Genomic DNA, 15943 nt, shown 5'->3' with positions numbered 1-15943 from the left:
TAGGAGACCTGCCCTACAAGAAATGCTAAAGAGAATCTCTCAGATTGAAACTAAAGGACATCAGACAGTAATTTGAAGCCATATGAAAAAAATAAAGACCACCTGTGAAAAATCTTTGTTTTTTCTGTTCTGTGGCTAGGTCTATGTTTCTCTCACCTTCCTTTCTTTCTGCCTTAATTTCATTTACTTTGAGAACAGTAATTATGGCAAACAAACAAACTAAAACAACCAGTAGTAGGAGTTAGAAGACACAGGCTGGGGGCCGTGGCTCATGCCTGTAATCCCAACACTTTGGGAGACCGAGGTGGGTGGATCACAAGGTCAGATCTAGACCATCCTGGCCAACATGATGAAACACCGTCTCTACTAAAAATGCAAAAATTAGCTGAGCGAGGTGGCAGATGCCTGTAATCCCAGCTATTCAGGATGCTGAGACAAGAGAACCGCTTGGACCCGGGAGATAGAGATTATAGTGAGCTGAGATCGTGCCACTGCACTCCAGCCTGGCAACAGAGTGAGACTCTGTCTTAAAAAAAAAAAAAAAGAAGAAGAAGACATATAGAAATGGTGCCCCAATCATTTTATAACTGTAGATGTAAGGCCAAATTACTTAATGCTTAAAACACCTCAGTTTTCATATAAAAGGAAGAGAACAGTCTGACTCTCACAAGTTGTTAAGATTAAGAGCAGTTTTGACTACTCTTAATTGAAGGAATTCTTAGAGTAAGGCATATTGCTAACATTTACAGAAAGACGGTTTTGCATGGGCAATTATTTGTGTAATGCTGTCCTCTGTTTCTTCCAGCAATTTGAGTCAGAATACCTCTAGTTAGTAGGCATACCTCTAGAGTAGACCTTAGACACAGATAGAAGTGAATAATGATGATCATAATCCCATTAACAGTAGCAGCAACCAATATATACTATTTATGATATGCCATATTATTCTAGTACGGTAGGTATACTAATATTCCCTTATTTATAAGGAGGAAGCTTTAGTACAGTGAAGTTAAGTGACTTGTCCAATATTATACAACTTGTAAGCAGCAGAGCAGAGTTTTAACTTAGGTAGTATGAATCCAAAGACTGTACTTTTCACCACCACATAATGTGGCATCTGTTTCCTCTGTCAAGTATAGGAAATAGATTATATAGGATTGTTATCACTAGCCTTTGTGGTCAGAATTTGATACTGGTCTACGGGAAACAAAAAAGAATAAGACAAATCACAGCAGGAGGGGAATTACCCTAAGGCAAAAAGCCATAAGCAAATTTATCCTGTCTTCTGCCACTATTTCTCAGGTATTTATGCTGTTGTACTGGGAAAGGAAGGAATAAAAAGAGACTTAAGAGGTTGTTTAAATTTTTTTTTTTTTTTTTTTAATTTTGTTATCAGGTCTAGACTAGAACGTTATTTTGCTTCTGTGGTTCAGGATCGAACACAACATGCTATAAGAAAACAGCCTCTATCTTAATTTCCCTTATCCAGTTATAGGGAAATGGGTCCTGGTGGATCTAACACATTTTAAGTCGGTTAAAACTTTATTCATTTAACAAGCAATCATTTTGTGCCAAACACTGTGCTAGGTGCTGCTGAATTAAAGATAAATAAAACATGATCCTATTCCCCAAGAAGCTTAGTCAGTGGAGATGAAAGATGTAGAGAGAAGTATTTTAAATATTTTAAATCTACTTGATATGGTACAGGGGGATCCCAGAATAGGCAGTGGGTTGGCTGTGTCTAAAGATGGACACTCTAGGAAAGGCACTGACCACACAGTAGTGCCTACAAAAATGGCAATTCTATATGGTTCAATCTAAGAGATGAAACTCAAGTTAGCTCTTCTGGGGTGATAAGGAGGGGAAAAAAAGAAGGGTGTCAGAGAAAAGTACAAAGGAGCCCATGCTCCTTAACTTATGTGAAACACCGTGTGCTTCTCACACTTACTTTACATAAAGCAACAGGATACCAAACACAAACACACTCCTTTGTTTTTTCTTGGGATTAAAGGATTTTATCCCCACCTCTATTTTAACTATGAAAACTAGTTACAGGTTTTAAAGTATCTTTTCTTGAATCCTTTAACAATAATTCTTTTTCCAAACCAAATAGTCACAAAAATGTAACATCTCTACCTCCAAACCATAAAATGCATTACAGAGATAATATCTGGTACATATCCAGTTACATAAATCTCATATTTCCTAGGTTAGTTAGGAGCCCACAAAACTGTGACGGCTTATAACTATTTAAAGTTAGAATTTTGCCTGGCATTTTCCATGGGATGAGTCATGAGTGTCAAATAAAAGTCGCAAAATCTAAACTCTTTAGATGTTCAGCAGTGTTTATCTTTTAGTGGCCTTGATAAACAACTTAATTGGCAGTTTTTGTTCAAAACTCACAAAAATTCTTTCATTTGTTTAATTCATCATTATGTGGCTGCTAAGCATTGTGCTAGACCTTGAAAGACGAAGCTGGGAAAACAAGTTGGTCAAAAAACTTGCTTCCTTCCAATCAGGTGTAGATTTATTCCCAATTTTATTTAACCAATGAATTTGGCTGTAAGGCAGAAAGATTAGAGCCATCTACGTCATCTAATGGATGAATAATTTCTACTGCCAGACCCCATTTCCCAAACTATTAACAGCATAAAACTCTAGTATGCTCTTAGTCAAACTAATCACATTATGTGAGATCAAGGAAATGCAAACAAAACATATCAGTTGGGCCATTCTGTCTGTGTGTTTTAGTCACATTTCCGTCCCTACTTTCCAGCCTCCACATTCCCACCCTAAAATCTCCAATCATAAACACTGTATTGGAATGTACATCAACAGTCCTACTGTTTTTCTTTAATGTCAAAGATGCTAATATAATATTTTCAACTTCTCCAGTGAAGCTCAAAGTATTTTCTAAGATCTATTATCTCTTATCTCCCCAGGTTATCAAAAAGTGCAGTCTGTTATAGAAAAACCAAAGAATGGTTACAAGACACAACCAAATAACAGTACAGCTAGCAAATGATTTGAGGCCAAGTGACCCAAAAACTTCTCTTTAACCTATGGAAGGAAAGAGCTTTTCCTTTAAGAAGAGTAAAAAAGGCTGGGCGCGGTGGCTCACGCCTATAATCCCAGCACTTTGGGAGGCTGAGGCGGGTGGATCACGAAGTCAAGAGATCGAGACCATCCTGGTCAACAAGGTGAAATCCTGTCTCTACTAAAAATACAAAAATTAGCTGGGTAGGGTGGTGCGTGCCTTGTAGTCCCAGCTACTCGGGAGGCTGAGGCAGGAGAATTGCCTGAACCCAGGAGGTGGAGGTTGCGGTGAGCCGAGATCATGCCATTGCACTCCAGTCTGAGTAACAACAGCGAAACTCCATCAAAAAAAAAAAAAAAGAGTAAAAAAGAATTTTAATTTTTAGCTGGGTGTAGTGGCTCACGCCTATAATCCCAACTACTCAGGAGGCTGAGGCACAAGAATCACCTGAACCTAGGAGGCAGACGTTGCAGTGAGCTGAGACGCTCAGTGAGTACTACTGCACTCCAATCTGGGCGACAGAGCGAGACTCTGTGTGAAGAAAAAAAAAGAAAAAAACCAACTTAAAAAAAATTTATTTAAAAAGCTCATTTATATTTAGATGTAAGTGCTTGCTTTTAGAGTTCCACTGCCTACCTTTTTTTAAGACACAGTCTTGTTCTGTCAGCAGGCTGGAATGCAGTGGTGCAATCTCGGCTCACTGCAACCTCCACCTCCCCAGTTCAAGCGATTCTCCTACCTCACCCTCTTGAGTAGCTGGGACTACCGGTGTGTGCCACCATGCCCAGATAATTTTTGTATTTTTTGTACAGACGGGGGTTCACCATGTTGGCCAGGATGATCTCGATCTCCTGACCTTGTGATCTGCTCGCCTTGGCCTCCCAAAGGGCTGGAATTATAGGGATGAGCCACCGCGCCTGGCCATCCACTACCTATCTTTTAATATTCTTACTACTCAAGATAAATAAACATTAGGACATAAAAATCGTCTCCTAGCCCAGGGGTTAGCAACCTTTTTCTTTTTAAAGGGTTAGAAAGTAGTTATTTGAGGGGGGCAGGGATGGAGGGGCTATACTGTCTGCACCACACCTACTTAACCTTGCAGTTGTGGTACAAAAGCAACAGCATAAGACAATACTTAAAGAGTATGGCTGTGTTCCTAAAGATAGTGGACTGGATTTGGCCCAAGGGCCATAACTGGCTGACCCATTCTAGCCTTAAACTAGTATTATCCCAAAGTCATCTTACATGGAAAATGTAAAGCTATCCTTCAAATTGAGAAACGTTTTTAACTTGGGGGTAGAAGGGATTAAGAGGGGTGAATGGGTGAAAGACAGAGGGAAAAAAATATACACAGTCAAGTAGAAAAGAGATTAACTCTATTAGGTTACCTTCTGTGGATATAAATTCTTCTCCTATTGCAGTATTTTTGGTACCCATGTTATCATCACTGTCACATTCTGTAAAGAAGAATCAATATATGCAATTATTGTGCCATAATTTATATATTCTCAAATATTATTTACAGTAACTTCTTATACCCAAGCTTATTAATTATAATACAGTTCATTAGTGTTACACTACTTTCCCACAAAAGGTTTTTTCCAATGCTTACTAAATATTAAAAATGGTGACAAATTCTCCTGTATTTTGAAAATCATAGGCATTCACGTCTATGAAGATAACATTGGTTTTAATTAACAATGCCTCTTGCACAGCACAAACTAACTTACCTGCTGTCTTACATGCCTTCATATTGAGAGACTGAAGGCTTTATAATATGACTGAAAAGGCCCTGCAAAACTCACTTAAAATTTGAACCATGGAGCCTAAGGAGATTAATGACTAAATGTCATGTGGGATCCCCAACGAGGTCCTGGGGCAGAAAAAGGATACTGAGGCTGGGCATGGTTGTTCACACCTGTAATTTCAGCATTTTGGGAGGCCGAGGTGGGTGGATCACCTGAGCTCAAGAGTTAGAGACCAGCCTGGGCAACATGGCAAAACCCTGTCTCTACCAAAAATACAAAAAATTAGCCAGCCATGATGGCTCTCTCCTATAATCCCAGCTACTCGGGAAGGTGAGGGAGAGAATCACTTGAACCTGGGAGGTGGAGGTTGCAGTGAGCCACGACTGTGCCACTGCACTCCAACCTGAGTGACAGAGTGGGATCCTGTCTCAAAAAAAGAAAAGAAAAAGGTCACTGGGGAAAACTAAAGGTTGGAATTAGTAATAATGTTCCAATATTGGTCCATTAGTTATGACAAATGTATCACATTTAATATATAGTGCTAATAAGGGAAACAATATGGATACATGGAAACACTCTACTATCTTTTTTGTAAATTCTGAACTATTCTGAAAAATAAAGTTCACCTTTAAAAAATCTGAAACATGGTACTATCAATGACATAATACTTAGTCTGTCAATTTAACTACATTTAAATCAATATATATTGGTTTATATCAATATAATTATACAAATATACATAGATATGCATCTATATATATGTGACTTGAATCAGCACTTAAATAACTACAAGTTGTATAGACATACTTGTTTCTATGCCAACTTAAAATATACATTAAAAACAAGACCCATAAGTATCTACAAGTAAAAATTAAATCACTATATTTCACTATATTCTTCTGCTATAGAAATTTGTTGTTACAAATCATCTTTGCTATTAATTCCAGCAAAATACTTCAAATACTACAAGCAATGTTTTAGGTAAATAAAACATTACATTTATAAATTGAAGAACAAAATTAAACCTCTAAACCAGGGGTGTCCAATCTTGGGCTTGCTTGGGCCACATTGGAAGAAGACTGTCTTGGGCCACACACAAAATACACTAACACTAATGACAGCCAATGAGCTTAAAAAAAAAAAAAAAATCGCAAAAAAATAATCTCACAATGTTTTAAGGAAGTTTAGAAATTTGTGTTAGGCCACATTCAAAGCTGAACTAGGCTACATGTGGCACTGGGACTGCAGGTTGGACAAGCTTGCTCTAAACATTAAGAACAAAAGGAAAATGCCCAGGGGTTTCTGTTATTACAATTTAAAGTCAAGGTCAGTCAAAAGCAGCATGTTATAACTCATCCAAACAATTCATCAATGCATGCAATGCCTATGGCTAATCTACGAGTTTGAATAATGATAAATCCTTGATTTGTTAAGGATTAACTTGACACGAGGTTACAAATATTATTATAAAAGGTTTCTTTTGCCTTAACCCCATCAGAACAGAGAAAATCAAAAACATTCTTTCTTATTTTCAATACCTTTGCAGGGAATTAATTTTATCAGAGATTTTGATAACGGTGTCCAAAGAAACAACCTATAGCTTGATTAACAGGCTGAGGAAACAACAGGCCGACTTTTAGAATTAAGTTCAACAATTATTTTAGGTAATGCCTATTCTACAGGCCATGATGCTGCTTCAATCAGCTATACTTTCACAGCACCTAGGTTAATATTTATGCTCTATATGTACGATGGATTTAAAAATCTGCAGACACCAACCACACTTACTGCTTCTAAACCATTCATCCACAATGAAGCCACAATTAAACTGATATAAAAGTTTCAGGCTTATAAACAAGACCATCTAAGGAGCGTACAGATTCAAGAAACATTATCTTACAGTAATATCTTTTTCATTATATGTAATTTTCAAGGGAGCAAATACTGGCCCATGTAAGAAAACACTGAAAATGTTAGCTTCTATATACCGTGAAACATTTACACCGATTAAGGGAAAGGCAGAGGAAGCAATGGGAGGTGGATTTCTAGTGAATTTCTTTGAACCTGCATGTTGCAGTACTCAAATAAGCTCACTGTGGTGCTTGTACTTCTAGTGCGGACTTCTTGAGGAGCCTGTAAAGATGATGCTTACTGGTTTAATTATGAAACAAAAGATCCTAGGGAAATTGGAATGCTAATTGCCTTCCTTGGCTATGTTCAGCATATAATCACTTTACTTTTTAAAGCACCAGAACCCACAACCAAATCATTTTATCTTCTGACCCAAAAAAAGCACCTTCTTCCTATTAAAAAAAATAAATAAGTAACTTGTTTGGTACCTTTATATATACTCTGCAATGTCACTATACTGCAGCAGAACATCTCTCATTATCATCATTCTTCAAGGGCATAATTAGAGCCAGTAATTCATGCTGGGTGGCCAGCTCTACATCATGCAATCAGGTATTTGTGTCAGTGAAAGTCTCACCCACCACAGTCGTTGATACTGACGAAAAGTACTTGCTATGAGGCTGCAGGTAGATTATTTAACCTTTCTGAACCTTCCTCACTTATAAAATGGGCTAATCCAAACATTCTACTTCATAGCTTGCAAAGGGGATTAAAAAGCATGTGGAAGAAGTTCTTTGAACATATTTAAACATTTTTACACACTACAAACATAAAAAGCTGTTAGCATGGTGGCTGGCACATAGTAGGTCTTCAATAAACTACAATAAACTTTTTTCAATAAAAAAGTTCACCTTTTTCTTCTTTCAACATTTAAGTGACAAGTTATATCTGCATCTCTGAAACATGAGGCTTGAGTTGGAGAAAAGAAGTATTTGGGAATAAAATGCAGATGGTCTAAGAAAGTCTATCTGGATTCTCCGATAAGGATTACCAGAAAGGATCCATGTATCTTAAGTGTTAAGAAAGTGAGGATAAGTATAATATAAAGTAGAAATGATAAAGGATAAGAAGACCAAAAGCAGGGGGTGGGAAGGGTGGAAATTAAAGTTAACAGACTTTTTAAATGTTTCTACAAGAATATATACATATATCATAGTACAATTAAAACATTCATGTTGAAACCCTGATGCTTAGAATGAGAGAGAATTAATAGGGCAAAATCCATGACATATTTAAACCTCAAACTTAATCTAAATGTTCACCTCACTACAAGGAGTAACTTTTACCCTAACCAAGTCAAGAGACTTTTTAGTACCAGTAATAAAGCTACTTAACCTTTCTCCTCCCTACCACACAAAAACAATGCTTTAGGGCGTAATGACTGGACACTGATATACAGAACCAACAACTCTGAATATCTGTATTTCTACTGAAATAAGTACCTCCTGAAAGACTTTCAATTAACAGAGAAATCGGCAAAGACTAATTTCTCCAAGTATGAGATACCATATGATCACTGATTCTGTTTACACTACTCAAAAGATTCTTCCTATTTATACAGCAATCTTCAGTCTAATAAAAAACACTTTTTAGTCCTGCTAATAATAAATTTCTGAAAATTTACCATTATTTAAAAAATAGGAAGGAACATCATGCTTAGCTATGTGCAAGGAGTTATCCTGACATTCTTTAGTAACCAAAATTACTGAAGGCCCAACAAAAATATTTTAAAAATTATTATTAGTAGACATTGAGAGATTTACTGCATCCCATTATATATTAAATACCATTCCTTAATAGAAACTATTACTCAACTATTCACAAAGCTATCTGTTAGGAAAGGAAATGGAATAAAATGTTATCCAAGAAAATGATGTTTTTTAAATTTCGATAAAGTTCACTACAGGCAATTTGATGGTTTTAAGTCTTCCGTGAAGAAAAAATTTGGTCACCGGACACGGTGGCTCATGCCTGTAATCCCAACACTTTGCGAGGCCAAGGTGGGTGGATCATCTGAGGTCAGGAGTTCAAGATCAGCCTGACCAACATGGTGAAACTCCGTCTCTACTAAAAATACAAAAATTAGCCAGGCATGGTGGCAGGCACCTGTAATCTCAGCTACCCTTCAGGCTGAGGCAGGAGAATCCTTGAATGTGGGAGGCAGAGGTTGCAGTGAGCCAAGATCGTGCCACTGCACTTCGGCCTGGGCAACAAGAGCGGAACTCCATCTCAAAAAAAAAAGAAAGAAAAAATAATTTGGTTTTAAATCTGATAACTAAGTCTGAACTTACTATGATTCAGTGTAACATTAAAAATGTAGTGCCTAGGAATCATATTTTCTTTTTATGGTAGTAATAAAAAATAGCTATTATTTATTAAATAGCTAAAGTGCTTCATATACTATGCTAGACACTTTACATACATCACTATTACAACCATATACAAAAAAAAAATGAGGCTCCAAAAAAGTAACATGTCTGAAATCACACTGCTAGGAAACAGCAAAGTTAGCATTTGAACCAAAGCCCATATCGTTCCTCATGCAGTGCATAATCTCTGTATGTCACAAAAATTACGAAATAAAGTACGCATGTGCCTGCAAATAGTAAGTTCAAATGAGTACTGGCTATGAGTGATTAAAAAAAAAAATACCTAGGCTGGGCGTGGTGGCTCAAACCTGTAATCCCAGCCCTTTGGGAGGCCGAGGTGTGTGGATCACAAGGTCAAGAGATCGAGACCATCCTGGTCAACATGGTGAAACCCCGTCTCTACTAAAAATACAAAAAATTAGCTGGGCATGGTGGCGTGTGCCTGTAATCCCAGCTACTCAGGAGGCTGAGGCAGGAGAATTGCCTGGACCCAGGAGGCGGAGGTTGTGGTGAGCCGAGATCGCGCCATTGCACTCCAGCCTGGGTAACAAGAGCGAAACTCCATCTCAAAAAAAAAAAAAAAAAAAAATACCTAGAACGTAAGAGGCATTTGGAAGGGCATAATCAGCAGAAATTAATAACCTATATCCTACCTCCAACCTTAATATACCCATGCAAGCCTACACATATTTAGCTCTCATTCCAAACAGAATTGAAACAGAGGCAAAACCATAATTGGTTTCACATCTGGAGTTATAAAAGAAATATTCCCAAAAGCAGAAGCATAAGAGAAGGAAAGAGAGGTTGGCCTTGTGTGACAAAGGTAAAACTTTTATCTTACAGGATATGAAGCAGATGTTGAGGCCTGGGAAAGGGATGGCAAGAGTAGAAGAAAAGACAATGTTTTGTTTCTTGTGTGTTTTTTTTTTAAGTCACAGATAGAAAAAGCAAGTGAAAACAAAAATTACAGAACAGGAAGATTATACTCGATACTAAGGCATGACATAAAGACGTAAGAGTTCATTTTCCTTTTTTTTTTTTTTTTTTTGAGACAGAGTCTCAACTCTGTTGCCCAGGCTGGAGTGCAATCTCCGCTCACCACCATCTCTGCCTTTCGGGTTTAAGTGATTCGCCTTGACTCAGCCTCTTGAGTAGCTGGGACTACAGGCTCACACCACCATGCCCAGCTAATTTTTGTATTTTTAGTAGAGACGAGGGTTTACTATGTTGGCCAGGCTGGTCTCAAACTCCTGACCTTGTGAGCCGGCTGTCTCAGCCTCCCAAAGTGTTGGGATTACAGGCGTGAGCCTCTGCTCCTGGCCATCATTTCCTGTATAATCCTCCATCATGACTCTGTTTTAAAGAGTAGAAAGAGCACAGATTACTGATTCCTAACTTTGCAGAAGTGAATTGATCCACTGTAACCAGTGATCAGAGCAAAATTCTTCAGAATGGGTTTTCAATCAAAATGTGCTTCCAAATATATTGAAAGAAAAAAGTATCTAGGAGGAAAGCAGAGTTGAACAATTTAAAGGCACACAATAAAAATGCCAAAAGCCACTATTTTTCATTAAGGTAATTCATTAATATCTTCAAACCTTATTCATGAATTTAAGTTATTAGGATATTTAAACATTAATCTTTCTATCCATATTTCTTCAGAGATTATAAAAAATGGGGGTATAGCTCATTGGTAGAGCAACTGACTCAGAAATTATGAAAAACAAAAAACAAAACTTCTGAATCCTTAGAATTACATCTTTTCTTAAATACTAGGAAGTGAAACTAGACATCAGCACTCCTTTCACTGAACAATCTCACAAAGGTACAGAATAAAGTGCAAGTCCCAGCCATAAGATAGGATGTACCCACTTCTCTAAGGACCTAAAGACCTATCAGGGTTTCATTTTGTCACTGTCACCCTCTTAAATGATTGCCTTTTTCATTGCTTTCTCTGGTTTTCACCTATAATCACACTGCTTTCTAAAAAACTGAAGGTCATTTGGAATTTCAGAAACTAAGTGAAGATCTGAATTCTGAGCTTTCAAAATTGTAGTAACATACATGAATATATATTTTATATACATCAATATAGATTTTATCTACTAGATCAAAAAAAGCCTCCAGAAAATTATGATGAATTCCTCCTCCTTCTAAAACACTAAAGACTGAAAGTGAGATTTTTAAAAAGATAAGACAGAAGTAAGAGAACATGATGGTTTAGTAAGCAGGCAACAATTTACTAATGGACAGCAGTTTATTGGTTTCTCTCAGCAGTGAAGTCTCCTCCTCTTGGGCGGTTTGCACTGTGACTGCAGCTGCATACCTTTGGTGGTATCGGATATGCTATTTAACAAGGCACACATCATATCTCCCTCTAAGTGGTGAGGGTTTAATATATGAGCTGGCCTCTGAGTCTTCTTAAATTGATTCTCTAGCTCCAGAAAACCTTGATCTCCTGAGAGGATGGTGAAAGGAATTTGCTTGGGTAGTTGTTCATCTAGACGGCCAGCCTAAGTTAGAACAAATGGCACAGGTTGATAAAAAAATCAGCATGAGTTTCAAACCAACTTATCTCTATTTCACAATGAACACATACCGAGGAAGGTATATTAAGCTTGTTCCCTAGTCCCTACTAAAGTATGACATAAAGTTCTCCTTCAGCTGCGCACAGTGGTTCACGCCTGTAATCCCAACACTTTGGGAGGCAGAGGCAGGCAGATCACCTGAGGTCAGGAGTTTGAGACCATTCTGGCCAACATGGAGAAATCCTGTCTCTACTAAAAAATGCAAAAATTAGCTAGGTGTGGTGGCACGCGCCTGTAATCCCAGCTACTTGGGATCCTCCAGGCTGAGGCTAGAGAATTGCTTGAACCCAGGAGGCAAAGGTTGTAGCTGAGACTGCACCACTGCACCCCCAGCCTGGGTGACAGAGCGAGACTCCATCTCAAAAAGAAAAAAGAAAGAAACATCTCCTTCATAAATGAAATACCCCACATTTAATCAAATATAAGATGCCTTCAAATGATATGATACACAATTTTATGTGCCATGAAAAGAAAAAGCCAAAATGGAAGTCTAACAGAAGGACCTCACATAAAGTTGGAATGCTAAAGGGCCAACATATACACAATGTAAGGGTAAATAAGAAATAAATCTGCCATAGAGAAAAGGTAAGCAAGACAATTTGCATGATTCAATCTTGGCTCTAGATACAGGGAAAAAGAAATCTTTTGTTGTTTAAACCATAACCTACAGTCAACAAGTTTGGAGAGTAAATTTACATTATCAGTGTGACATGTAAGTCCTAAGCAGAGAATTTAAAGTGAGTCTCAGTTCGGTAGTTTCTCTAGGTAACTGGCAGAGGCAGAGGCAAATGCAAATTACATCTAGGCCAACAGTGATAGTTAAGGTGTCTCTTAATTTTAGAGATATCAAAATATGAAAGGGTCTTAACACATAACAAATACAGTATCAAACATATATCAAACACATATATCAAATCAGCAGGGATCAGTGGCTCATGCCTATAATCCAGCACTTTGGGAGGCCTAGGTGGGCAGATCACTTGAGGCCAGGAGTTCAAGACCAGCCTGGCTAACATGGAGAAACCCCGTCTCTACTAAAAATACAAATATTAGCTTGGCATGGTCGTGCGGGCATATAGTCCCAGATAATCAGGAGGCTGAGGCATGAGAACCATCTGAGCCCAAGGGGCAGAGGTTGCAGTGAGCCAAGATTACGCCACTGCACTCCAGCCTGGGCAACAGAGCGAGACTCTGTCTCAAAATCAAAAACAAAACAAAAAAACAGTATCATGTCTGCATTTATCCCACAAATAGTTGAGGATCCATTTTGGATAGCTGAAGGTTTGCTAGAAGTTGGGGATAAACCAATAAAAATATGCTATGGGCTCCTACACTCATAATGGTCATATGTAGAACCTGACCATTATGAGTGTAGGAGCCCATAGCATACCTAGTCATAGGTAGAACCTGAAGTACTGAAGAATGCTCTGTAACTCTCACTACAATTCAATTGGGAAAAAAAATGCAAGTGGGTCTGAGATTCACATTAGATTCTGAATAAAGCAATGACTCACATGCATACATATGGCAAAATCAGCAGCATCTTTTCTTTTACTACAGCGAGGATGAAGGAAGAAGCATCCAATCCTGTTCAGGTAATTATAAATCTTACAGTTGAGTGGAGGCTTCCAATTGGTGTTTCCTCCTATTAATTTTAGAAAAGGCAAAATTGATAATCAAACAGCGGAGGAAAGGCCAAAAATTTTACCAAGAAAAAACACATACTAGGAAAAAATTTTTCTGGAGACAAAGTACTAGATTAGCACGTGGAAGAACTCCATCCTAACATAAGCATCATCATCTTGTTGCTTTACAATCTTAAGAAAGGAGACCAACTTCCCTGAATCTGTCAACTCATCTTAAAACTCACATGGATATTAAGCAAAATCAAAAGTAATGTGTGTAAAAATTATTTGGATGGCCTTATTCTGTAAGTGTAAGCATAAGTGGTTTTTACAAATATGTCACCACCGTTCAGTACACAGAAATGTTGAGCAATCACGAAAGCTCAACTTACTAAAACAATTACACTGGTGAACTTATCCAGGTCTGTAGGTTTCCTATCTTTAATCCCAATCTTTCTCTTTACATCCTATTTCCCATCAAACAGGAACAATAGCAGATGCTCACTATACTCTGTAATCCTCTGTAAACCAAAGAAGTCTCTCCACTAGGTTTGGTCAACAATTTGTAAAGAGGTTTAGATGAAGCTGAACACTTAAGAACAGCAAGGATGAACCAAAGATGCAGTTATGCATGTTGAAAATAACATTAGTCCTGTAAGCTGAGAGGCCACATTTCGAAAGTTAACTTTGCTATTTATTAGTTTTAAAACTTCAGGGGAAAAAAATAAAAACAAAAACAAAACATCTGCTTCTTTGTATTTTAAAAGGGATAAAACCATAATAATCAGTAACCATGTTAGTATAAAGCCATAGTTCCTGACACATTTTAGGTGCTGAATAAAGGCTTTTTCAATCTCTATCAAAAGATCCACAAACTTTCAGACACCAAATAGAGTTAACATTTACCACAGAGGCATGCAGAGAAAACTATTCTAGCAGAGTAACTATAACACAAAATATTCCAATTATGTTCCTATATTCTATCCAGAAAGGTTTAAGAGAAGCCTTTTAAACTGAACTATATTCTAAGGGGTGGAAAAAAGGGTTTTCTTGTGTTTTTCTTATTAACCATACCTTGAAAGCCCCAAATAAATGTTCCTTGGTTTAGATGCCCTGGTAGATGACCAAAAAAGTTTGACCAGTTATCAAAATCTACAAAGACTATATGAGTCATGGTTCGCAGGTAATCCAAATCTGGAAGCTCAACAATTTCTTCCTCTGAGAAGACAGAAATATCAACATGAATTCAGTAAGAATTTGCTAAAATCAATCTGATTTCAAATGCAAAAGATATTAGAAGTCTAATATTAAAAAAATACTAATCTTGAATGTTACTCATTTCTATCTAAACCTTTTTGTGAAATCCAAATCTGCACATGACACTGTTTAGACTTAAATCAGATAAAAATATTCTGAACATTTCACAAATTTGATTATATATACTTCTTGCAAATATTTGCCATGGTTTCAAAGGCTTGTTAAAAAGAAGAACTAGAAAACGAAGAAAAACTAGAAGAACTAGAAAACCAAGTTTTAAGGCTTAATAAGCAAAAACTAACACCATCTATATAAAATTTCAAGGTAACCTATTAAGAACATTCTCACCACCAGAATTTGGTTCTTTTCCCAATCTAGACTGACTTATTAGTAGCCCTCTAGCTCTACTATTAAACACCCTAGAGAGCAGAAATAAGATAATCTGGAACCCTGCTGCCATAAAGTCATGCTAGAAATAGATGCCAGTGGCACAGTGACACCTCTCCCCACAAACATATCTTATTGGTTCTCTCAGATTCTTCTTTCACCTCCCGCCATGCCCTAACTCTCATTCTTTCTCCCCTTTGCATTGTTTCATACTTTTCCACTTTGACAAGGCCTTACGTTTCCTGTGGTAGCAATGCAAACTTTAAAATGTTATACTATTTTTAAAATGAATCGTTTCTACTCTAGTAGTTCCCTCAAATATACCACTGCCATTCCCTTCCACTTCTCCAAGCTACCTTACATCTTTTCTCTAACTTCTCAGTAATTGTAGATTTAGATATTCCATTTTCTATCCAATGCAGACTAACACAAATTCCTAAAAAAAAGTAAAGAAAAGAGCAAAAGAAAGGCCTAAGAAAACATAAAATGGTACAACCGTGTTTCACTATCTAGAGTAGAGTTGACTAGGCAGCTCATGATTTAATTCTTTATCACTGAAAACATGTCATGACTTAAGGTGATGTTGAGATCTACATATACTACAGAGAAAGCCTGTAAAAGTTCACTAGTTAACAGAAACATATTACCGGCCAAAATTTTCACATATTCTCATTGTACCAAAATACACTACACTGTATAACTCACTAAGAGTTAATATTTATTTAAAATAATACAGACTTCAGTCAGGTGTGGTGGCTCACATCTGTAATTCCAGCACTTTGGAAGGCTGAAATGGGAGGACTGCTTGAGGCCAGGAGCTCAAAACCAGCCTGAGCAATATAGTAAGACTTCATCTCAATAAAAAAATTTAAAAAATAAAAGAATGTGCACTTAAAGTTATACTCTAAACAAAACGAATTATACTTCTAAACAACAAGAAAAAAAACACGTAATGCTTGCCTAGACTAACTTAATCCTATCATACCGAAGAAAGTAAGTCTAGAGTATGCACAAACCA

The 15943-nt window shown here is 37.2% G+C and overlaps 1 protein-coding gene across 10 annotated transcripts in view; it reads right to left on the bottom strand.

Moving 5' to 3' along the window:
- ZNF451 (zinc finger protein 451) overlaps positions 1 to 15943 on the bottom strand; it is a 120794-nt gene that overhangs the window by 4980 nt on the left and 99871 nt on the right. For all 10 annotated transcript variants that reach the window (XM_078369468.1, XM_078369467.1, XM_078369462.1 and 7 more), the window contains 4 exons: positions 14356 to 14499; positions 13171 to 13301; positions 11395 to 11581; positions 4429 to 4497 (listed from right to left, as the gene is read on the bottom strand). In XM_078369468.1, coding sequence (XP_078225594.1) covers positions 4429 to 4497; positions 11395 to 11581; positions 13171 to 13301; positions 14356 to 14499 — 531 coding nt within the window. The remainder of the gene's footprint in view (positions 1 to 4428; positions 4498 to 11394; positions 11582 to 13170; positions 13302 to 14355; positions 14500 to 15943) is intronic.

Source organism: Callithrix jacchus, chromosome 4 (genome assembly GCF_049354715.1).
Source record: "Callithrix jacchus isolate 240 chromosome 4, calJac240_pri, whole genome shotgun sequence".
Classification (NCBI taxonomy): Eukaryota; Metazoa; Chordata; class Mammalia; order Primates; family Cebidae; genus Callithrix; species Callithrix jacchus.
The sequence above is the reverse complement of the archived record's forward strand: the minus strand, read 5'-3'. Positions and strand labels throughout refer to the sequence as shown.